The 23,683-nt window shown below is 51.2% G+C and overlaps 1 protein-coding gene across 1 annotated transcript in view; it reads left to right on the top strand.

Moving 5' to 3' along the window:
- Positions 1-23,683, top strand: part of Cul9 (cullin 9) — a 40,520-nt gene that overhangs the window by 12,991 nt on the left and 3,846 nt on the right. Inside the window, exons 10-31 of the mRNA XM_059244135.1 lie at positions 2,211-2,407; positions 2,758-2,975; positions 3,681-3,927; positions 4,001-4,106; positions 4,507-4,734; positions 4,979-5,069; positions 5,860-6,031; positions 7,961-8,066; positions 8,544-8,639; positions 8,822-8,997; positions 9,265-9,398; positions 9,720-9,899; positions 10,075-10,184; positions 10,261-10,443; positions 10,598-10,758; positions 11,013-11,241; positions 11,320-11,509; positions 18,514-18,659; positions 18,785-18,905; positions 19,098-19,297; positions 20,037-20,287; positions 21,292-21,637. Of these exons, the coding sequence (XP_059100118.1) occupies positions 2,211-2,407; positions 2,758-2,975; positions 3,681-3,927; positions 4,001-4,106; positions 4,507-4,734; positions 4,979-5,069; positions 5,860-6,031; positions 7,961-8,066; positions 8,544-8,639; positions 8,822-8,997; positions 9,265-9,398; positions 9,720-9,899; positions 10,075-10,184; positions 10,261-10,443; positions 10,598-10,758; positions 11,013-11,241; positions 11,320-11,509; positions 18,514-18,659; positions 18,785-18,905; positions 19,098-19,297; positions 20,037-20,287; positions 21,292-21,637 (3,888 nt within the window). The remainder of the gene's footprint in view (positions 1-2,210; positions 2,408-2,757; positions 2,976-3,680; positions 3,928-4,000; positions 4,107-4,506; positions 4,735-4,978; positions 5,070-5,859; positions 6,032-7,960; positions 8,067-8,543; positions 8,640-8,821; positions 8,998-9,264; positions 9,399-9,719; positions 9,900-10,074; positions 10,185-10,260; positions 10,444-10,597; positions 10,759-11,012; positions 11,242-11,319; positions 11,510-18,513; positions 18,660-18,784; positions 18,906-19,097; positions 19,298-20,036; positions 20,288-21,291; positions 21,638-23,683) is intronic.

The raw sequence follows: 23,683 nt of genomic DNA, 5'->3' as shown, positions 1-23,683 counted from the left end.
TATGTGTGGAAGAGTAAAGACATGCCGTACAGCAGAGTTCAGGAGGTGTATTGGGGGCTGGGGAATGGGAAAATGAAAGAACAAAAGGCCATCCCAGAGTGGGGACCTGAGGGAGGCAGGCAGACAGACAGACAGACAGACAGAGGGATTGGCAAGAGAGGAGCAAGAAAGGCAAGAGAAAGAAGAGAGGGGACTGTGACAGAGGGCACTTTTAAGGTGTCCTGTCGTATGTGTCTGAGGCAGGCTGGCCACGACTGCCTCAGAGGTGGAAACTAACAGGATGGTTCCACAGTGTCGGAGATTTTCTTCCAAAGGATTATTTTTGTTTAAAGAGGCTGCCATTTTATGCATTTTCATCCCTCAAAGCCCACACAAAATTTCTCAAAAGAAGAGGCATAAGGGAACTCGCAAAACACACAGTGAGAATAATTAAAAATGAAAGTAAAAGTACTGGATACTCGTGATCCCAAAAGTCAAAATGCTGGAGCTTTGTCTGGCGGCAATGGCGGCCATGTGGTCCACACCATCCGGTCCACGGCATCCTTGTGAGTGGTTCAGTGGATAAAGGTGCTGCTCCCGAGCCTGACAGCTGGAGTTCAGTCCCTGGAACCTCATGGTGAAGGCAGTGGACCGACACTTAGAAGTTGTAAAGGAAGGGAGATACTCATGTTTAGAATTCAGCAGCAGGGTTCGTGAGATGGCTACTAACCATGTTACAGGAACAGGGCTTGAGGAGAAAGCAGGAGTTTAGCTTTAGATGTGTTGACTATTCCACACTTGAAATTACAGGGAGGTGCGTGCTGAAAGACTGACATCTTAGATATGACAGAGTGTTTTTCTTCTTTTTGAACTGAGTGGTCCCGTGTATAGAAATAATCCCTCACTGGATTTGTGGCAAACACCGCCATTGCTCTGCCACCTGGGCCAGACAGCAGGGAAGGAAGGCCATGTCCAGAGAGCTTGAGCAGATTGGCTTCCTACGCACTCACTACAGAAGTGCTCCTGCTAGTGTGGTGTGGACATTGTGGCTGTGTGTGACCCAGTGTCCCTGAAGGAAACAAACCTCATCCACAGCAGTTCTGAAAATGGGTTCTCACGGCACCGTGGGCACAGCGTGGACAAGACACGTCCTCTCATAGCTGGCTAATCTGGGAAGGTCAGGACACAGTTCCTTTATAGGGTCATTTGGGGTCTGCTCCTTCCAAGATAGCCAGTCATTATCTAGATCACCAATATACAAAAATATTTTCTGATTTCCTCAAATTGCATGGCCAAAAAAATAGCATTTACAAAACCTGAATTCATATTCTTGCCCATGACAAAATCACAGCATTTTGTTTGTAGCTTGAAGTCTATAGACTCCAGCTATGTGGGGTGGACTGAGGTAATAAAGAAGAGAAAGCTTTTCTTGGAGGCCTTGGACCTCTTCTGAGTTGTCCTGAATGCTACTTCTAGACCAGTTCATTCCCTGGGTACTTCTTTCAGAGAGACAGCCTACAGCAGAGACATTCTTGCCTCTAAGATATAATGTTTGTTTTTAATTTAGTTGCCTCTGTAATACCAACAAATAAGACTTCACATCACAAGTACTTTCCCTATAATTCTCACTGCTGTACTTGTGAGATGGTTGAACAGAATTGAACAGGTAGATACTGGCCGGGACGAGTGGACATAGGCTTTTGTAGACATTGTTGTCTGCAGGAATAGATGAGCTTGTTTAGGAAGGAGGAGAGAAAGGAGGAAAAGGCTGTATTTGAGGACAGAAAGGGCAGCATCCTGTGGGGAAGACTCAGAAAGAGTGGCCTGCCCTGGTGGCCTTGGTGTTGGGAGCCCAGGGGTAGAGAGAAGCAGCCTGGGATTACTGCCCACTCTGAAGTCATTCTCTCTGCAGCTTCCTCTTGGCTCCCTCCCACCCCCTCACTTTTCCTCTCATCCTATCCCATCCCACCCTGTTCTCTCCCCTCTCCTCCTAACGACTCCCCCCTCCCCCCAGGTCCCATCACCATCTGCTTCACTTCCATTTCTCATACCACCTGTTTGCCAGCAGTCCAGCTGCTCCAGAGTTTGAGGTCTAGAACGATGACAGTAGCTTCCTACTTCCTTTGGGGTGGTGCTGGGGATTGAACCGAGGCCATGCACATGCTGAGTAAGTATTCTACCCTTGTGATGGCTCTGTTCACCTCTAACTCTGCCTCTCATTCCTCTTTCAGGCACTAAAGATGCTAGCCATTGCCAGTTCCTCAGAGACCCCCACTTTTGTGACCAGCCGAGATTCCACTCAACCTTTGTTTGACACCCAGATGACCAGAGAGATCTTTGCCAGCATCGACTCAGCTACACGCCCAGGGTCTGAGAGCTTGCTGCTTAGTGTCCCTGCGGCTGTGGTCCTGATGCTGAACACCGAGGGGTCAGACACTGCCCTCAGACTCCAGATCCTTGCTGTGTCCTAAGCCCACCTCTCCTATGTCCCAGGCTCATGTGCTCAGCAGAAATTGTGCTTAGGTTGCCCCCTTTGGGTAAACACTGGTGGCCTTCTCAGAATGTCACTGGAGGAGAAACCAAGTGGTTGATGTGGGGGTTTCCGGGAAAGGTAGAAAGACTGACTAGCCCTCATGGGATTGTAGTAGTGGCCCAAGGTCAGATGGCCAGGGGTCCTTCCTCAGAGGGACCACTGGAGCACCCCACAACCTAGCTGCACTTGTCTCCCCGCCTCTGGTACACTCACTGTCAACTTCTTGGGTCACCCCTTCCTGCCAGGTGCTCCTCTGCAGTGAGAAATGGTCTGCTTCTCCTCAACCTGCTTTTATGTAACCACCATACCCTGGGAGAGCAGCTCATCACCCAAGAGCTGAGAGACACCTTGTTCAGGCACTCGGGGATAGCACCGGGAACTGAGCCAATGCCTACCACACGGACCATTCTCATGATGCTTCTCAATCGTTACTCAGAGCCTCGGGGAAGTCCTGAGCGAGCAGGTACCGTTGTGTTGGGGATGTTCTGCCGACCAGTGACATGTGCCATGCTGTGACCAGTCAGTTCTTTGCTGCAGGATACAGGAACCTTCCAGAAATGAATGAAACCTTAAGTGTTCAAGCGAGACATTTTTTCAGGGTCGAGGGGAGTGTAATATGTGTGAGGTTCTGTGGCCCAGGCTGACTTCAAACTCAAGGTCTTCTTGCCTCAGTCTCCCAAGTGTTGTGGTATCAGTGTGCAGCACCATTCCAAGTTAGACCTCAAGAAGAACTTCTGGACCAAAGGAGGACTGTTGGTGTCATAAGAAATCCTTCGTGTTTTAAAAAAGTAACTGAAGCCCAAGATGTGTGGGTACTGAACTAAGCAGCGTGTATCTTTGAGTTTGTATGTAAAGCCTCCAAACTTCGGAGGTATCATTGTAACAGTGCTGCTTATTATAGCTAGCATTTAATAGAAAAGGTAACTGACTGAGGTTTGAAATGTGTGTATTTAACTCAGCAGTGTTCCTGATACTGTATTTTTTCAAGTGTAGTTAGGTCTACAATGGGGATCAGAAGAGAGAATTTCTTGTACTTTGATAAACTAGACATCCTCAATGCAGGAAGGAAGTTTGAGGGGTGGCTTTCTGGGGTGTCCCATTCCTCGATTTGACTGACTTCTAAGACGCCTCTCGTGCACATTTTTCCTGTGGTGTGTCTGCCCTGCAGCACTGGAAAGCCCAGGCACCCAGGGTCAAAACGGGTCCCCAGAGTTACTCATCCGATCCCTGGTGGGAGAACCTTCTGCAGAACTCTTCCTGGACTTGGAGCGTGTGCTGTGCCATGACAGCAGCCCGCAGGGTGCCGTGAGTCCCCTCCTCAAGCGCCTGCAGCAGGAAGCCCAGCCTTTCCTCCTGTTGCTGCGGACTCTAGACGCCCCTGGGCCCAACAGACCTCTGCTGCTCACAGTCCTCAGGTAAGGGTCTGTCCAGGCCCTGTGCACAGGGACTAAGGGACTGCTGGGCCTCATCTGTTTCCACCCCCACCAGGGTCACGGCACGACTGTTGGACTACCCTGAGGCAGTGGTCCTCCCCTGGCACGAGGTCCTGGAGCCCTGCCTCAACTGCCTGAGTGGCCAGAGCAGTGACCCTGAGGTACCGGAGCCTGGGCCGCGGTTGGAGGAGGGAAGACAGATGTTGGGGCACCACCTGCCTAGCGAGGCTGTGGAAGTTCAGCAGATCCTGTAGGTCTGAGGGTCTGAGTGCACTGGGAACCGGAGAGGAAGGAGAGGAAGGCTGATGTTATCCCAGAGTCTTTGGACATCGTGAAGTGATGTCCAACAGAGGCTGGGATAGTTGAATACTGGTAGAAAGAAGCCGGTGACACTAGCAGCTGAACTGCCGGCTGGCTCTGGAGTACCAGCCACTCAGTGTGCTGTTCCCTTCTCCTTCATCCTCTCCGGCCTGCAAACTTCCTCATCTCCAACACTGTGCTGTCTGCAGTGGAGCCGGCCCTTGGCCTGACATGCTCCGTCCTGTCTTTCTCTGGGTTCAGATTGTTCAGGAGCTGACCTGCTTCCTGCATCGCCTGGCTCTGATGCATAAAGACTATGCAGTAGTGCTTTGCTGCCTGGGAGCAAAAGAAGCCCTCTCCAAAGTCCTGGACAAGCACTCTGCGCAGCTCCTGCTGGCCTCTGAGCTTCGTGACCTGGTCACAGAGTGTGAGAAATATGCCCAGCTCTATAGTAAACTCACCTCAAGCATTCTGGCTGGCTGCATTCAGGTGAGTGTAGAGCTGAGAAAATAAAACCGGAAGCAAGGACTGGGCTCTTCATGTGTCTGTCCCTGGGGTCCCCGTGTGTCGGAAGTGGCAGCAAATCTGATGCTCCCTAATCGTTCCCCACCATGTCCTGTCAGAATTTGGTGAGAAAGGGGTTGAGTGTTCTGTTGCTACTTGACCCCCTTTTCTCCATGCATGTTTCTGACTGTTCCCTGTATTCTCTCCCCTCCTGATGTTCTGGCTGCAGATGGTGCTGGGCCAGATTGAAGACCACAGACGAACCTACCAACCTATCAACATCCCCTTCTTTGATGTGTTCCTCAGGCATCTCTGCCAGGGTTAGTGCCCTCCTCCACTTTCCCCTGGGCTCCCACCCAGAGTCCCCTTCCCCTTTCCACTCTCCGGGCCCTCTCCTCACCTCTGACCATGCTGTGGTCCCCCCCCCCCACTCTCCAGGCCCTCTCCTCACCTCTGACCATGCTGTGGTCCCTCCTCCCCCTTTCCACTCTCCAGGCCCTCTCCTCACCTCTGACCATGCTGTGGTCTCCCCCCCCTTTCCACTCTCCAGGCCCTCTCCTCACCTCTGACCATGCTGTGGTCTCCCCCCCCTTTCCACTCTCCAGGCCCTCTCCTCACCTCTGACCATGCTGTGGTCTCCCCCCCCTTTCCACTCTCCAGGCCCTCTCCTCACCTCTGACCATGCTGTGGTCTCCCCCTCCCCCTTTCCACTCTCCAGGCCCTCTCCTCACCTCTGACCATGCTGTGGTCCCCCCTCCCTCTTTCCACTCTCCAGGCCCTCTCCTCACCTCTGACCATGCTGTGGTCTCCCCCCCCTTTCCACTCTCCAGGCCCTCTCCTCACCTCTGACCATGCTGTGGTCTCCCCCCCCTTTCCACTCTCCAGGCCCTCTCCTCACCTCTGACCATGCTGTGGTCCCTCCTCCCCCTTTCCACTCTCCAGGCCCTCTCCTCACCTCTGACCATGCTGTGGTCTCCCCCCCCTTTCCACTCTCCAGGCCCTCTCCTCACCTCTGACCATGCTGTGGTCCCCCCCTCCCCCTTTCCACTCTCCAGGCCCTCTCCTTACCTCTGATCATGCTGTGGTCCCCCACCCTTCCCTTGTCCCCAGGCTCCAGTGTGGAAGTGAAGGAAGACAAGTGCTGGGAGAAGGTAGAGGTGTCCTCCAACCCACACCGGGCCAGCAAGCTGACGGACCGCAACCCCAAGACCTACTGGGAGTCCAATGGTAGCACTGGCTCCCACTCCATCACCTTGTACATGCACCGTGGTGTTCTTATTAGGTGTGAACCCATTTGTATGCGTCTATTACTGTGCACCAATATATCTCCCCAGAGTACCGTCCCACGACTCCATTAGTCAACCCTGCTCTTGTGGGACATTTTCAGACTCCTTTTGTGCAGTGAAGGCATGACTGGCATATTGGCCTGTCTTTGCTGTGCTGTGTGGACATCTCACTGTCTGAACCCAGGTGCTGGTACTCGAACAGATAGCGGTGCTTAGAGATCAACAGTACACTTAGCTACTCTTTCCATGGGTGTTTGCTCAATGTCAAGAGGCTCTGGAGTACAAGGACAGTAAGATACAAGGGATTTGTAGTCTAGTTGGGGAGCCAGGCTAGCGAGTCAATCAAGAGAATCAGGCTTGCTGGTGCATGCATATAATGCCATCACTCAAGAGGCTGAGGCAGGAGGATCAAGAGTTCAAGCCTGGGCTACATATTGAAACCCTGTCTCAAGTGGGGACTAAAAGAAGCAGAGACTTAAAACTGTGTAAAGAGAAAGCATCATGGTCCAGGCACGTGACGGCTGTTGCCCCACTCCTTAGGAAGTGAGGTAGGAGGATCCCTTGAACCTAGCCAAAGCCATTCAAGTCAATGTGAAGAGCAAGAGCCTGTTGAGAGAGAGAGGGCCAGGAGAAAGGATCCTGGGACCAATGAAGGTCAGAAGGTTCAAGAGGATGCTGACTGAGCCGAAATTTGAAATTGAGATTAGCTAGATAAGGAGAACTCAATGACATTCCAGGCAGAGGCAGCATGCAAAGGGAGAAATGGGATGCTGTGTGTCAGGTAAAATGAAGGGTACCTCCCAGTGGCAGGGGTGAAGCCAGGAGATCAGTCAGATGCAGACTGTAGAATTTGTGAGCCTGGAGCTTTGAACTTTGTTCAAAAACTTGGGAAGTTGTAGTTTTTTTTAAATTTTATTTATTTTTTACTCTTTGCTCTTTGGGGGCCTGCCGCCCAGCTCCCAAAAAATATGTGGAGACTTATTCTTACTAATGAACGCCTGGCCTTAGCTTGGCTTATTTCTAGCCAGTTTTTCTTAACTTAAATTGTCCCGTCTACCCTTTGCCCCTGGGCTTTTACCTTTCTCTCTTCTCTATTCCTTTCTTTCCTTCTTACTCTGTTGCTGGTTGTGTGGCTGGGTCGCTGGCCCTTGGTGGCCTCCTCTCCTCCTCCTTTTCTCTCTCCATCTTCTCAACTCTCTCTCCTCTCTGCCTGCCAGCCCCACCTGTCCCTCTCCTGCCTCGCTATTGGCCGTTCAGCTCTTTATTAGACCATCAGGTGTTTTAGACAGGCACAGTAACACAGCTTCACAGAGTTAAACAAATGCAGCATAAAAGAATGTAACACATCTTTGCATCATTAATAAATGCTCCCCATTCTACACGGGGTCATTCAAGGATTTTAAGAAGAAAAGAAACTAGCTTTGTTTTTTAGTTGGTACTCAGGTAATCATGGGAATTTGGGTTGGAGGCCAGAAAAAAAGGTTTTGGATGATGTGTGTGTCTAGTAGAGAAGTGTTCAGTGTGTTCGGTTAAGGAGAGGGACTCAAGGGTCAGAGGTGGACTATGAGATACTAAGATGTAGTGTGTACACAACTTGCCATTGGTTGGTGAGGGAGCTATGACCAGGTAGGTGGCCCATTTCTCTCACAGGGGACAGAATAGAAAGGTGTAGGCTTCTGTGGACAGATGATGTCCCATGTTGTCATGTTGGTCTTGAGGAACCTCTGGTTATGACATGGGAATGTCTGTTATGTGCACAGCATGGCACTGATTTGTCATTGAATCTAGCAGTTTAAGTAAAACCATTTTGGAGAGCTATAAAGGGGAAAGCTGAGGGTCTGGGGAGGCAGGCATGTTAGAGCTGGAGGAGGAAGTGGTAGGAAGAAGTGGCCCTAGTTTTCACCCATTCCTTTCTCTTCTCTCAGGCAGCTGACTCTGCTTGTGGCCAGTGAGGATTCAAGTTACATGCCAGCCAGGGTGGTGGTGTTTGGGGGTGACAGCGTCAGCTGCATCAGCACCGAACTTAACACGGTGGGGACCCTTGAACCCCTTTACTGTGTATTCACCATCCCTCCGTTTCTCATTCTTCATCCCTCATTTTTGGGTGGGGAAGACCCAGTCTCTGGGGAATGGCTCTCTTGGTTCCTTCTGGGAAGGTCTCATCACTTGAAGTGCAGTGGGCTCAGTGCGTAGGACAGGCCATCCTGGCCTTGACTGCTGCTGTCTGCACCTCTTCCAGCTCCACTTCTTTTCGTCCACTTCTTTTATTTTTATATGTGTCTAAGTGTGTGTCTGTGTGTGTGTGAGTACAGGTGCTCTTAAATACCACCAGAGGGCGTCAGATCCTGTGACTACCACAGCAGGTAGTTTTAAGACACCAACATGGGTGCTGGGAATCAATCCCTGGTCCTCGGCAAGAGCAGTATGTTTTTGTAACTGCTGAGACCTGTCTCCAACCCTGCCTCACTTCTTTAGTGGGTCTCTGCCTCCTCTCTCCTGCCCTGTCAGGTAAATGTGATGCCCTCTGCCAGCCGGGTAACCCTCCTGGAGAACTTGAACCGCTTCTGGCCCATCATCCAGATCCGAATAAAGCGCTGCCAGCAGGTGGGACCAGGAGGAAGCCCAGGGTCTCCTTAGTGGGTGGGTTCTCCACAGCTTCAAGCCAGGACATTAGCCAGGTTCCTCCTTGGCCACCTTGGAGATGGCCTGGACATATTGGGAATTCAGGGTGTGGAGTGTGGCTTTGGAGTGCAGAGTCGCTCAGGTGAGAAGTCCGTGTGCTGCAGGGCGGCATCGACACCCGGGTCCGGGGTGTGGAGGTGCTGGGCCCCAAGCCCACTTTCTGGCCATTGTTCCGGGAGCAGCTCTGTCGACGCACTTGCCTCTTCTACACGATTCGGGCCCAAGCATGGAGCCGGGACATAGCAGAGGACCGCCAGCGCCTCCTCCAGCTCTGTCCCAGGTGGGTGCAGCACAGGAGGAAGAGGTTAAGGACTGACACTGGAGGAAGTGGGGGCCGGAGAGATGCTTGAGGAGTCTGAGCAGTGCCACTGCAGCCAGCACTGGAGGGGACATTGAGGACCAGCAAAGTGCCGCCGCCGCCAGCTGGCGGAAGGCCCCGAGTGGCATGATTGGAAGTTGATCAGCACTTGTGCGGAGGCCTCGGGGAAGCTGGTCTTTGGGGAGGTGAGGAACTTGCCTTTCATCGGGCATCTACTTGTGTTCCCAGACTGAACAGAGTTTTGCGCCATGAACAGAATTTTGCTGATCGCTTCCTCCCTGATGACGAGGCCGCCCAAGCACTGGGCAAGACCTGCTGGGAGGCGCTGGTCAGCCCCCTGGTGCAGAACATCACGTCTCCTGGTAACCACCCCACACCCGGCCCCCACACCAGCCCCTCACAAGTCTCAGGGGTCACCTTTGTTGATATTTTGGTTCTCTTGGTTCCTGTATGTGTCCTTCAAGGCCTCTCTCCTCGCTCCAGGGACCGCTCCCTGAGAGTGGTATTTGAAGCTTGCCCTCCACGCCATCCCTGCCCTGTTACCATGTTCCCAGGCTCCAGCCGTGGTGAGGGAGGGCTAGGGCTCTGCCTCCCTCACACCTTTCTGTATCATTGAAGCTGTACCTCGACTCTGTGTCCCCCCACTTCCCACAGACACCCATTCCTGACTGGTCTTCTTGCAGATGCTGAGGGTGTGAGTTCCCTGGGATGGCTGCTGGACCAGTACCTGGAGCACAGGGAGGATGTGCCAAGCTCCCGCGGTCCAGCAGCGTCCTTTGCTTCCCGAGTCCGGCGCCTGTGCCACCTATTGGTGCATGTGGAACCCCCTCCTGGGCCTGCTCCTGAGCTGGCCATGCAGCCCTGTGAGTCCACTGCGGCCTGCTGAGCTGAGAATCTGTATTGTGGGGCTCTCCAGCTCCTTCCTCTTCGGCCCCTCCAGACCTCTAATACGCTGTGACCTTTCCAGGAGATGAACACCGAGACCCTGGGGCCCACTCAGGCTGGAGTGAAGCTCACTCTTTTGCCCTGTTTCCACAGTCAGCAAGAACAGTAAGAGTCAGGACGGAAGCCCCACACCCTCGCCAGGCCTCCCCAGCAGCAGCCTCAGGAACATCACCCAGTGCTGGCTGAGCGTGGTGCAGGAACAGGTAGGCAGGTTCAAGTCTGTCAGGCGGATGGGACACAAGGGGTCGCTCCGTCCTGTCACTTCCTACTCTCCTTCAGGTCAGCAGATTCCTGGCTGCAGCCTGGAGGGCCTCGGACTTTGTGCCTCGGTACTGTACTCTCTATGAGCGCTTGCGAAGAGCAGGCTCGGAGCTGTTCGGGCCTCGGGCAGCCTTCACTCTGGCTCTGCGCAGTGGCTTCTCTGGAGCCCTGCTGCAGCAGTCCTTCCTCACCGCTGCTCACGTGAGTCGTGCCAAGGGCCAGGCACGGGCTGCCCCCCCCCCCCCCCCCCCCCCCGTCCCGTCTCCTTCTGCTCCGTCCTTTTGCTCCTTCTTCCCACTTGTCCACTCCAGTCCCTTGTTCAGGGCTGCTCTCCTGTCCACTCTGTCGTCCCCAGATGAGTGAGCAGTTTGCTAGGCACATCGACCAACAAATCCAGGGGGGTTTGCTTGGTGGAGCCTCTGGAGTGGAAATGCTGGGTCAGCTTCAGCGGCACCTGGAGCCCATCATGGTCCTTTCTGGCCTAGAGCTGGCCACGACTTTTGAGCATTTCTACCAGTGAGTCACATTCTGGAGAGGTTGGGGACAGGAGACGTAGAGGCCGGAGGAAGGGAAGATTTGAATGTTAAGGGAAGAAGAAGGAAGAGTAGCTGAGAAGTTGAGACATGGTAGTGGCCATGTGCTGGTAGAGATGAGGTGGGTCTTGTGACTTAGCTGAGCTGTAACACAGAGACTCACCTTCTGGAGGGGAAGGCTGGGCCTGGGCCACGCTGGCTCCCACACTGAGACCTGGCCGACTGTGTGTGCTGCAGGCATTACATGGCTGACCGACTCCTGAGCGTGGGCTCCAGCTGGCTGGAGGGGGCCGTGCTGGAGCAGATTGGCCTCTGCTTCCCTAACCGCCTCCCCCAGCTGATGCTGCAGACCCTGCGCACCTCAGAGGAGCTGCAGCGACAGTTCCACGTTTACCAGCTCCAGCAGCTTGACAGGCAGCTCTTGGAACAGGAAGACCAGGAGGAATGGAGGCTAGAGGAAGTGGAGGTGAGGGCAAGGGGGGAGAGAAGGGCAGAGAGAGAACAAGCTCACTAGAGAGTCCATGGCTCATCTCTCTCTCCTTAGGAAGAAGACAAGGGACAGGAGACTGAAAAGGAACTCTGTATAGAAGACACAGGTCCGGAAGTGTCTGTACTGGTCCTGTCCCCACGCTGCTGGCCCATCTCTCCACTCTGCTACCTGCATGAACCCAGACAGCACCTTCCCACAGACTTCTGCGATGCCCTTGAGCGCTTCTCCAGCTTCTACAGCCACAGTGAGGAGCTGGGGACAGGAACCTGGAGATGGAGATGCATTCCGGGTGGCAGCAGAATAGGAGAGGAGCGCCGTGGGGGATGCAGAGATAGGAAGGGGGTCTCTCTAGGTTGGGCAGTTTCTGGGGGAGGGTGCAGAAGAATGGGGATAGCTTCATTAACGCTTGCTCTCTCCTTCAGCTTCCTGGAAACTGGTTCTGTTTGTGTTTTCGATCTTCAGGTTGTCTGCTCACTTCATTTTCAGTCTTAGGAACTTCTTCCCAAATAAAAATATTTAAGGCGGGGCTGGAGAGATGGCTCAGAGGTTAAGAGCACTGAATGGTCTTCCAGAGGTCCCAAGTTCAATTCCCAGCACCCACATGGTGGCTCACAACCATCTGCAATGAGATCTGGTGCCCTCTTCTGTATACATAATAAATAAATAAATCTTTAAAAAAAAAATATTTAAGGCTATTTATCCCCCATCATTTTAACCACATCCTATAGTGGTTTTTTTTTGAACATTTTTGATTGGTATATAAGTAGTATTAATAGAAGACTTAATGAGTTTATATACCTCTATACAGCCTTGTACCCATCCCCCAGATCAAGATGCAGAACATTCCAGCACCCAACAGGCTTCTCCTTCATGTACCCTTCCCAGTCAGTGGCTTCTTTTTATCTTTCCGTCTGTCACCATAAATTTTCGCCTGCACCTGCACATTATAGAGATGGGACCGTGGCCTACATACTGCACTGTGTCTGCGTTCTTCACAGCTTGGTGTCTGGGGAGGGGTCACTGTAGCATTAGTTTTTGTTCTGTGGTTTGCTGAGTCCTGATCTACTGTGTGCATGTGTCTACTTTCCCTGTTCTTAGGGGACACTTAGGATGCATCATAGGGTTTTTGTTTTGTTGTTGTTGCTGTTGTTGTTGTTTTGAGACAGGGTTTCTCTGTGTAGCTTTGGTGCCTGTCCTGGATCTCACTCTGTAGACCAGGCTGGCCTTGAACTCACAGAGATCCGCCTGGCTCTGCCTCCTGAATGCCGGGATTAAAGGCGTGCGCCACCACCACCCGGCAAGTTTTTGTATGTAATTTTGATCTTGATTTTATTACACGCGTGGATATTTTTCCTGTATGTGTGTCTGTGCACCCGTGGCCAAGGAGGCCAGAAGAGGGAGCTGGATCCCCTGGTACTAGAGCTACAAATGGTTTGAGCCACCATGTGAACTGGCAGTCCAACCCAGGTCCTTTGGAAGAGCATCCATTGCTCTTAACCACAGAGCCATCTCTCCAGCACTGGGTGTAATTGTTGACTATTTATTTATTTATTTATTTATTTATTTATTTATTTATTTATTTATTTATTTATTTTATGTGTTTTGCTGCATGTATGGATGTATACCATGTATGTGCCTGGTGCTTTCAGAGGCCATAAGAGGGTGTTTGGGTTCTCTAAAACTAGAGTTATGGACATGGGTAAGTCACCATGTGGGTGCTGGGAACTGAATGCTGAGTACTCTTAATTGCTGAACCATCTCTCTAGCCTTTTCCATAGGATTTTATATATCATATGTCTCTTATTGTTCACTTCTAATAATCTCCTAATCTCCATTGCTGTTTTTTTATGTATAGAGTCTATCAGTATGGCCATGACTAGCATGGCATGTACCATGTTTACCAGGCAGGCCTAGAAGTCACAGGCACCCTCCTGCCGTAGCCTGAGTGCTAAGACAAAAGGTGTATGCTGTTGCCACTTCTGCAATGTATTAGTTCATGGAAAGTCTATTTTTAAACCTCCAAACAGAGGCTGGAAATAGAGTTGGTAGAGCACTTGCCTAGCATGCAGAAGGCCCAGGGTATAAACCCTAGCACCACATAAACCATGCTTAGTGGTTCATGCCAGTAATCCCAGTTCTTGGGAGGAGGCATCAGGATAAGGCATTCAGGGAAATCTTTAGCTACATAGGGAGTCTGAGCCAGCCTGGGCTACAGACCCTGTCTGAAAAATCAATCCATCTTTCTCAAATAAGTTTTTCTTTTTGTTTAGTAATTTTAGATTTCTGCCTTCATTCCATTGTGATTAAAGAACATGGTTTCTGATGGTTTGGATCTTTAATGTATTGATACTTCACTTATGAGCTAGTGGATGGGAGGATTTTATAAGCTGCAATTAAGGAAAAGATGTGTTCTTTGGTTGTTGGATTCAGGAGTCTACATATTTTATGAAATTGACCTTTTTAATTGTTCTTTATTATATACCTTACTAATTCCTGTCTGCTTCACCTACTACTGAGAGAGGTGAGCCAGAATTTACCCATGTGGCTGTGATTTTTTAATGTTTTATTATTAGTTGTGTGTATAAGTGTTTTGCCTGCATGTGTGTCTGCACCACATGCTGTGATCATAGAGCCAGAGGAGGGCAACCAGACCCCTGGGACTGGAGTTAGGGATGGCTGTGAGCCACCATGTGGGTGCTAGGAATCAAACCCGGGCTCTCTGGAAGAGCGACCAGTGGTCTTGACCACGAAGCCATCGCTCCAGCTTTTTTAGAAATTGTGATGTCACCATTGTTTCATATGACCTCGGCCCTGCTCCGAGATGCACATTTAAAGTCATTCAGGAGTGCCATCCAATAAGACTTTTGTAAAGACAAGAAAATGTTTTAAACTGTGGTGCATGCCTATAATCCCAGCACTAAGGAGGCAGAGGCAGATGGATCTCTGAGTTTTAGGCCGGCCTGGTCTACAGAGTGAGTTCCAGAACAGCCAGGGCTACACAGAGAGACTTGGCCTTGAAAAACAAAAACAAACAAACAAAAGTTTTTCTGCACTTTTCAATATGATAACTATTCCTGGCCATTTTAAGCACTTGAACTTGTAAATATGACTGAGGGACTGAGTATTTAATTTTAATAATTTTAAATTTAAAATTGAACTACATGTAGCTATTGACTACCATCATGAACTGTGTAGGTTTATAGTTTTGTAGTAAATTAAACTTGGTTATTACTATGAACTGACTCTGTTTTCCTTTGATGGAGCTCATGTGCTAGCATGCTTTAGTTAATATATTTCTGCCTCTTACTTTTGCTTTCGTACAGAAAGAAGTCCTGAGCTTTGAGGGTTCTGTGTTTTGAGACAGGTCTCATGGAGTCCATGCTGGCCTCAAACTCGCTGGGTAGCAGAGGGACCTTGAACGTTTATCCCTCTCACCTTCTGTGTGCTGGAATTCCGAGGGGTACCACCATGCCTGGTTTGTGTGGTGCGGGGGCTCAAACCTAGGGCTTCACAAGCACACATTGGTGTGCCTGCCTCCGCCTCCCTAGTGCTGGGATTATAGGCATGCACCATCACCACCACCACCACCACCACTAAAAAACACTGTCTTTACAAAAGGTCTTATCAGATGGCACTGATAATAGGAACAAGATAATATGAACAGCGAGGCAACCATTCCACCAAGTGGGTTACAACTCCAGTCCTTAGGTTTCTTTTTTCTCTTCTTTTTTTTATTACCTCCTCCCTCTCTCCCTCTCTGTGTATGTGTTCATGTGTGTGTGTGGAATATGTGTGTATACTTGTTTGTGAGTGGGTGTTGGATATACATGTTCATGTGTGTGTGGTATATGTGTGTACATCTGTGTGTGTGGCATGTGATTTTTGTGTGCAGGTACATGTAGAGACCAGAGGTCAACATGGGGTGTCTTCTTCAGTCACTCTATTTTATTTTGGAGACAGGCCTTTCACTGGACCTGGAGCTCATCGGTTCCTACTGGCTGGCCAGTGGGCCCTAGGGATACCTGCTCCTCAGCCTGGGCCTCTAGTATTCCCTTCAGCCCCTGGCTTTTAGGTGGCACTGGGGAGCCACACCGGCTCACCGTGCTTACTTGGCACACACTCTACCTCCTGAGCTGTCTCTCCAGGCCCAAGTTTGTTTCTTTCCGCCTTTCTTTCTACTTTTTTTTATTGTGATAAAATATGTCTGGCATAACATTTGCCATTTTAACAGCTTTAAGCATAAAGTTTCAGTTACCCTTCCCTAATTTTTGTTTTTTTCTTCCTGAGTCAGGGTTTCTCTGTGTTAACAGTCCTGGCTGTCCCGGATCTTGCTCTGTAGACCAGGCTGGCCTCGAACTCACAGAGATCCACCTGCCTCTGCCTCCTGAGTGCTGGGATTAAAGTTGTGCGCCACCAGGCCCCTAAATTTTTTTTTTTTAATTTAGAAAAATTTCAAGTTTACAGAAAAATTACAACAATAATGCAAAACCACCCAGGTAACTTTTATCCAAGTTACCTTTTGTGAACACTTCGCTTTTTATTTTTTTGTTTGAAAAAAAGGTCTCACTATGGAGGTAGCCAGGTACTCACTGTATGGAGCAGGTTGCCTGGAACTTGCGGGGATGCGCCTCTGACAGGCATGCACCACTGTGCTGGGTGGTGACATCTTATTGTTAGCATTAGCATTTTTCTTTCAAACAAGGTTTCCTTCTGTAGCCTGGACTGGGCTTCAACTCCCAGGCATCTTGCCTTTACCTCTCAAGTGCTGGGATTACAGGCATGTGCCAGCGTACCAAACTCACTTGCTCTTTGTATGAGCATGTGTGTATACATCTGTGGGAACACACACACTCAGGACCATTGAGAGAAAGTTGTCTATATCCTGTTCTCTTCTCCTGAATACTTAGTATGTGTTCCCTAGGCGTGAAGGTAGTCTCACACACAGAAATCCAGGTAACACTCCAGCTTCCTTCCGTATTGCAGCTCTGTCTCCTCTAACTTTGCCTTCTAGCCAGGAGAGAGCCAGGCCGATGTCACCACTGGTTTAGGTTTCAGGTGTCTTCCTTTAGTCTAGAATAGTTCCTTCGTCATCTCTGTCTCTGAACACTGACATTTTTTAAAGAATCCAGTCCTTCAAAATTTTAGTCAGGCTGTGGTGGCTCACCCCTTTCATCTCAGCACTGGGGAGGCAGAGGCAGGCGGATCTCTGTGAGTTCGAGGCCAACCTGGTCTTCAAAGTGAGTTCCAGGAGAGCTAAGGTTACACAGAGAAACCCTGTCTTTAAAAACCAAAAATAATAATAACAACAACAACAACAACAATTTTCTTTCAAGTAGTTGCTCACTTTGTTTCTGTGATGTTTCCTTGGGTTAAGACTCAGGTTCTGTGTTCACAGGACACTATGTGAAAACTGTCAAAATATTTATCTCCTGGCTCCCCATCCCCGCCCCAGTTCTGGAGTTTAAACTGGGGGCTTTTAGTTGCTAAGCATGTGCTCAAACACTACCCTACATTTCCCACCCTTCTGATGTTAAGTCTGAAAACCTTGTCCAGTACAGTTAATATGTTTCCCTTGCCTCCATGAACAAGCAGGAGGTAGAGGAGCTATTCACAAGGCCAGTAACCCTCAGGGCATTTTATTCTATTTTACTTTGGAGACACATATCCCAGGCTGGCCTCAAGCTTTATATGTATCTGAGGATGGTCTTGAACTTGTCACCCTCCACCTTTACCTCCTGTGTGTTGGGCTTATTGTCATATGTTAGTTACCACGCTCAGTTTTATGCTGTATGGGGATGGTACACAAGCATTCTACCAGCTGGGCTATATACCCAGCTCTACTTCATTTAAAATATTTTTACTAATGGGCTGAAGATGTAACTCAGCAGTTAAGAGCACTGGCTGTTCTCACAGAGGATCTGAGTTCAATTCCCAGTAGCCACACAGCTGTTCAAAACCATCTATAACTCCAGTTCCACAGGATCTGATGCTCTCTTCAGCCTCTTGAGGGCACCACACACACAAGCAGTGCACAGACACACATGCAGACAAAATACTCATACACATAAAATAAAAATAAAGTTTAAAGTATTTTTACAATGATAAGTTTCAAACATACAAATAGCATAAACTCAGAATATCAACAGATGGCCCAGCATCATGTTCTCCTTCCCGTATCTAAAAGAGGAGGCTTTCTAAAGACCAAGGCCTCGTCACTCTCCAACCCTTTAGAAGTTAAAGACCTTGGTGTCATCAGCTATGCACTATTCATGTTTCCCTGGCTGTCCTGAGTTTCTGTCTTATTCTTGCTTTCTTTAATGGGGATCCAAGCAAGGCCCAGGCATTGCATCTGGTGGTTAGTTTTAACATCTTCAGTCCAGGTCCTGCTCTCCCTTTCTCCCTTAATGGCTGTTTGTGAGGAAATAGGGTTGCAGATTTATCTGGATTCAAGTTTGTCCTTTGGGATGTGAAGAGAGACCCGTGGATTTCCACATCATCAGTCTTCAGTATAACCCATTTTTGTTTGTTCCTTTGGCTTTGGGTTTCTTGAGATAGGGCCTCGTGTAGTTCAGGCTGAGCTCGAACTCACTGTGTCCCAAGGGCTGGTCATCTTCTGGCCCATCTGTCAACTTCCTAAGGGTAGTGTTGCAGGCGTGTGCCACCATACCTGATGTGTGCGACGTAGGGATAGGCCCCAGGGCCCTGTGGATACTAGAGCCGGCATCTACCACCCAGGTGCCGTCCCCGGATCCTCGTGCCGGCCACTTCATTGGCACTTGTGAAACAGTGAAGCCCCAGTTTGTCATTGTCCCTTCCTGTGTGAGCGGGATGCCTTGTCTAGAGAAGCTTCTCACCAGCTGCTCACTCTTCTGAAGTAGTTCACAGGAAAGGCTGAGTCTGCCCTCTTCCCTCTAGACCCGGTTTTGTTCTGGGTCTCACTGTGTAGCTCTGGCTAGCCTCGATTACTCTATGTAGACCAGGCTGGCCTTGAACTCAGAGATCCTCGTGCCTCTGCCTCCTGAGTGCTGGGATTAAAGGCGTGCGCCACCATACCCGACGCTATTTTTGTTTGTTTTTTAAATTATTGATTCTCTGTAATATTTCAAAGATGATCAATGAGTTCTTTAAATATATAGCAATGTCATTACAAACCCACAAACGTAAAAATACTGTGTTTGTTTTTACCACCTCAAGCCTAGCCCCTTTATTCCCAGACTCTCTGACTCTGTCTCCTTGACACTTCCCTAGGTCAGAACTACCCAGTCTTGGACATGGGGCCACATCGGCGACTTCAGTGGACATGGCTGGGCCGGGCCGAGCTGCAGTTTGGGGACCAGACCCTGCATGTGTCCACAGTGCAGATGTGGCTGCTGCTGCATTTCAACCAGACTGAGGTGCCTCGGCTGCTTTAACCCCTCAGCCCCCAGTCTTCTCTTCTGCCCAGTCTCTGTGTGTGTCCCCCCCCCCCTTTCCCCCTTTCCCGTCCTCTTCCCCGATGGGCACTGTCTCTCCCCTCCAGGAGGTGTCAGTAGAGACCCTGCAGAGGACTTCCGGCCTCTCCCCAGAGCTCCTGCACCAGGCGCTTCTGCCCCTCGCCGCTGACAATGGTCCTCTGATGCTGGAGGACTCCCCACAGGCGGGTGGGTCAGCGGCCGGGTGGGTCAGCAGGCGGGTGGGTCAGAGGCCGGGTGGGTCAGAGGCCGGGCTGAGCCTCTGCGGCACGGTGGGAGGCCCCGCGGTGGGGAGAGTATGCCAGGGAATGAGACTATGGTAGGACCCTCATTCACGTGTCCCTCCCTGTCCTTGGGTACCTGACCGGGACTGGATTCCAGGGATGCTGCGGCTTCGTGAGCCTAGGTCCCAGCCCCATGAAGAGGTCCTGTGGCTGACACCTCCCCAGACCTATTTCAGTGTAGAGAAGGATGAGGGCCGGACCTTGGAGCAGAAGAGGAACCTCTTGAGCTGTCTTCTTGTCCGGATACTCAAAGCCCATGGGGAGAAAGGCCTCCACATTGACCAGCTGGTTTGTCTGGTAGGCAGAAAGGACCGTGCCCTGGGGTCATGCTTGGGGTTAGAGATGGAACCAGAGGTCAGCATAAGAGAAGTTGACCTCTTTCAATATGAAACATCACTGGGGTGACATTTCTATCTGGTTCTGCTTGTTATGTGTGTATGACATTCGTTATGTGTATCTCATGGTGTGTGTGTGCGCGCGCGCGTGCGCGCGCGTGCGCGCGCACGCGGGCAGACGTGCAGATCAGAGGACAACCTTGGGTGTCCATCCTCACCTTCCAACCTTGCTTGGCGCTGGCTTTCTTGTTTGTTACTGCATGTGTGAGGCGACCCGGCTCATGAGCGTCTGTGGATTCTTCTGTCTCTGTCTCTGTCTCCTTCTCACCTTTGGAGCACCTGAGTTTCATGCTACTCTACCAGACTTTGTATGGATTCTGGGGATTCGAACTCAGGTCACTTTGAGAAGCAAGCACTTTATTCCGCTGCCTCTGCACCCCTCCATCTGGGTTTTCTATCCTGACATGAGTGCTTACCATGTGTGTGATTGAGTAACTTGGTCCTCAACGATAGTACAAATAAAACTAATATGAATACTGACTTATACAGATATTAACCTTTGCCATTGGCTGGAGGAGAAAAGTGAGGCGTGAGAAGGTCTTGGCTGGTCTCCTGGCCAGTAAGTAGTGGTAGAGCCAGGCATTGTACCCATGCAGGCGGGCTCTGTGGGTAAGGGCAGTCTGCTTGTCTCTTCCATCCAGGTGCTGGAAGCCTGGCAGAAGGGTCCAAATCCACCTGGAAGCCTGGGCCGCGCTGTTGCAGGGGGTGTGGCCTGTTCCAGCACTGATGTTCTCTCTTGCATCCTGCATCTCCTGGGCCAGGGCTATGTGGAACGGCGTGATGACCGGCCCCAGGTCCTGATATATGCTACCCCAGAGCCCATGGGGCCCTGCCGGGGTCAGGCAGACGTCCCCTTTTGTGGCAACCAGAGCGCTGAGACCTCCAAGCCTAGGTAGCCACCCCCGCTCTGTCCACTCTCAGTGATGAGAAGGTTACAGGGCCAAAGCCCTGCAGAGGTCACTCATATAAAAACACTTCCCATGTCAATCCCAGCACACAAGAGCCAGAGGCAGGCAGAGCTCTGTGAGTTTGAGGCCAGCCAGGGCTACATAGTGACACCCTCTCTCAAAAACCCCCAAACTAACCAAGCAGAATACCACTTCCAGTCTGTCCTGCCCATTTCCTTCCTCTAGTTCTACTTGCTAGTTCTCACCCTCTTCTTCTCCACCACCCCCCCCCCCCACCTCATGCCTTGCCACTTGGGTCTTGATGTCCCATCCTCCCGGAGCCAGCCCGTAGGCAGGAGGTCCAGATGCATAGATGTCAGTCACTCTTTCTGAGCTGATCTGGTCTGTGCTGTAAACATGCACAGAGCGTTAGCTGTGCACTTGCCTTGGGGATATGCTGAGCTCCAGGAAGTTGGTCTACTGGGCAGTTTGCTGGAGGCTGTTCTAAGTCGCCAGTAACCCTGGAACTTCCAACCTTAAGTGCATCCCCCAATGTGTTATAGCATTGGTGTCTGTCCTTAATGATGCCTGCATGACGTGTGGAATGAGCTCCCTGACTTCTCCAAGCTCATGTGTTCTGTGTGGCTGAGTGCAGATCTGACTCAGCCGTTCCCTCTGTGATGCCCCGGCTTCACACTTGACATAGGAAGGCTTTCGACATGCTGCTGGCATTCTGAGCAATGGACCGTCCCCTTCATTATAAGTCACTTAGTGCCGTGACACCTACCCACTGGCCCACAATGCCCCAGTCACTGTTCAATCACCTCAGCCCCACATTTACCCTCGCCTCTATGAAGGGCTCTGCTCCCCCCGGGGTTCAGGTGGTTATGCACAGACTGGCGAGACAAGTGTAAGCTCTGGGTCATAGGTGGGGACTGGGGCTCGGTGGGAGCTCGTAGACAGGTAAGCGGGGTGGAGACACTAAACACTGCCCTTCTCTCTCCCTAAGCCCAGAAGCTATGTTGGCCCTGGCGTCTCTGCAGCTGCCTGCAGGCCGTACCATGAGTCCCCAGGAGGTAGAAGGGCTGATGGAGCAGACGGTGCGGCAGGTGCAGGAGACGCTGAACCTGGAGCCCGATGTTGCCCAGCACCTTCTGGCCCATTCCCACTGGGGCACCGAGCAGCTGCTGCAGAGCTACAGCGACGACCCAGAGCCCCTGCTTCTTGCAGCCGGGCTGCGAGTACCCCAGGCCCAGGTTGTCCCGACGCGTCCTGACCACTGCCCTGTCTGCATCAGCCCCCTAGGACCCAGTGACGACTCGCCGTCCCTCTGCTGTCTGCACTGCTGCTGTAAGGTGAGCACACGCGCCCTCCCCACCTCCCCACCCGCCTCACCCCTCCAGCGTCGTTGTCGATGATAAATTCAGGAAGGAAGATGCATGGGGTGATGTCATCGGAAGTGACCGGGTAGGGCCAGGACTTTCCCTCTCCATTGAGGAGATCAAGGGAGGCCGCTAGGGGATGACATCTTGTGAGAGAGGGCCGTAGCCAGAGAGCAGCAGGCGGCTAACACTGTCTGTTCAGGAGGAGGTCTGAGAGAGGATGAGGAGGCTGAGTGAGACGGCGATTTGTGGGAAGCCATGATGGGTTTAAGCAAGGTGATGAGATCTTATTTACACTTTTGAAAACTTGCTTGGAGCTGGGGAGGTGGCTCAGCAGATAAAATGCTCACCATGCAGTGTGAGGACCAGAGTTCAGATCCCCAGAACCACGCAGAAGCCAGCATAGGTAAAGCAGGGGTAGGCGTGGTGGGTAGGCTGCCCGTTATCACAGCACTCCAGAGGCAGAGACAGGGTCCCTGGGCAAACTGATGAGCTAAACTAGTCAGGATTGGTGAACTCCAGGCTCAGTAAGAGACCCTGCGGCAGCAAGAAAGTGAAGATCCATCCAAGATGACACCATAGGTCAGCTTTGGGCTTCTTCACCCCCGTGAGCAGATGCATAAACACCTGTACAGACATACGTGCACCTGTACGGACACATGTGTACCTGTGCGGACACACGTGCACCTGTGCGGACACACGTGCACCTGTGTGGACACACGTGCACCAGTGCGGACACAGGTGCACCTGTAGGGACACACGTGTACCTGTGCGGACACACGTGCACCAGTGCGGACACACGTGCACCTGTGCGGACACACGTGCACCAGTGCGGACACACGTGCACCAGTGCGGACACATGTGCACCTGTACGGACACACGTGTACCTGTGCGGACACACGTGCACCAGTGTGGACACACGTGCACCTGTGCGGACACACGTGCACCAGTGCGGACACACGTACACCTGTACGGACACACGTGATGCTTTTGAGGTGGGTTTTAATATGTTTGCAAGTAGCGCCCACAGACTAGTGTGCTAGATGTACAGGCTTCAGATGGGAGATTCAAGGCGGCTCCTTTGTTTTTGGGCTAAGCATCTGGGGAGCTGGAATGTGCCACTTTGCTGTGTCTGAGAGGAATTTTGGGGCAGGGTGTAGGGATGAAGGGTGGGGCTTTGAGTGGAAACTCAACACTCACATCTGTGTAAGGTTTAAGCCACTCACTGGACGTCGTGGTAACGGCGTGGAGAGGCCTGGCTGGCAACACTACAGGGAAAGAGCAGAGCTGAGTCTAAGGGACCCCGGGAGAGATGCAGAGACGAGGAGCCTGCAACTGAGAAAAACGAGCTGGTTACAAAATTCCTAGCCTGGGCGGTGGCGGTGCCCGTCTTTAACCTCAGCACTCAGGAGGCAGAGGCAGGCAGATCTCTGGGTTCGAGGCCAGCCTGGGCTACAAAGCAAATTCTAGGACAACCAGGGCTACACAGAGAGACCCTGTCTTGGGAAGAAAAAAAAAAGTCCCAGCCTGTGAATAAGGTAGAGATGGCAGAGATGGCAAAGCCACAGGACAGCCACAGGCCCAGAGCAGTGGGAGGGGCCACCAGCATGAGCCCTGTTGGCAGGCACAGCGGGCAGAGGGCGACAATAGCACTGTTCTAGGGCTAAACAGTGGCTGTGGCCGAGGCCAAGAAGTAGAGGGCTGCCCCAGGGTGCTGTCCAGGGCTATGAGGGACCATGAGGCACCGTGGACCTGTAAGAGTGGGGTCCACTTGGAGAAATTCCCCCTTGCTTTATCTAAAAATGATGCCAGATTCTTTTTCAGTTTGCTTCCCACTTAGTTTTGGTTTGTTTCAAGATGTAAAGGGTGAAAAAATGGTCCAGATTCTTCACATGGCCCCTGTCAACTGTGTCCCAGGTGCTTTTATTGATCATTTTGGAACACATGATCACAAGCTGAGGAGCAGGTTAAGAGGGTTACGACCGTGTTTAGAGAGTAAGACCATTTATCAAGAGGTTC

This window comes from Peromyscus eremicus, chromosome 16_21, assembly GCF_949786415.1.
Source record: "Peromyscus eremicus chromosome 16_21, PerEre_H2_v1, whole genome shotgun sequence".
NCBI lineage: Eukaryota > Metazoa > Chordata > Mammalia > Rodentia > Cricetidae > Peromyscus > Peromyscus eremicus.
The sequence above is the reverse complement of the archived record's forward strand: the minus strand, read 5'-3'. Positions and strand labels throughout refer to the sequence as shown.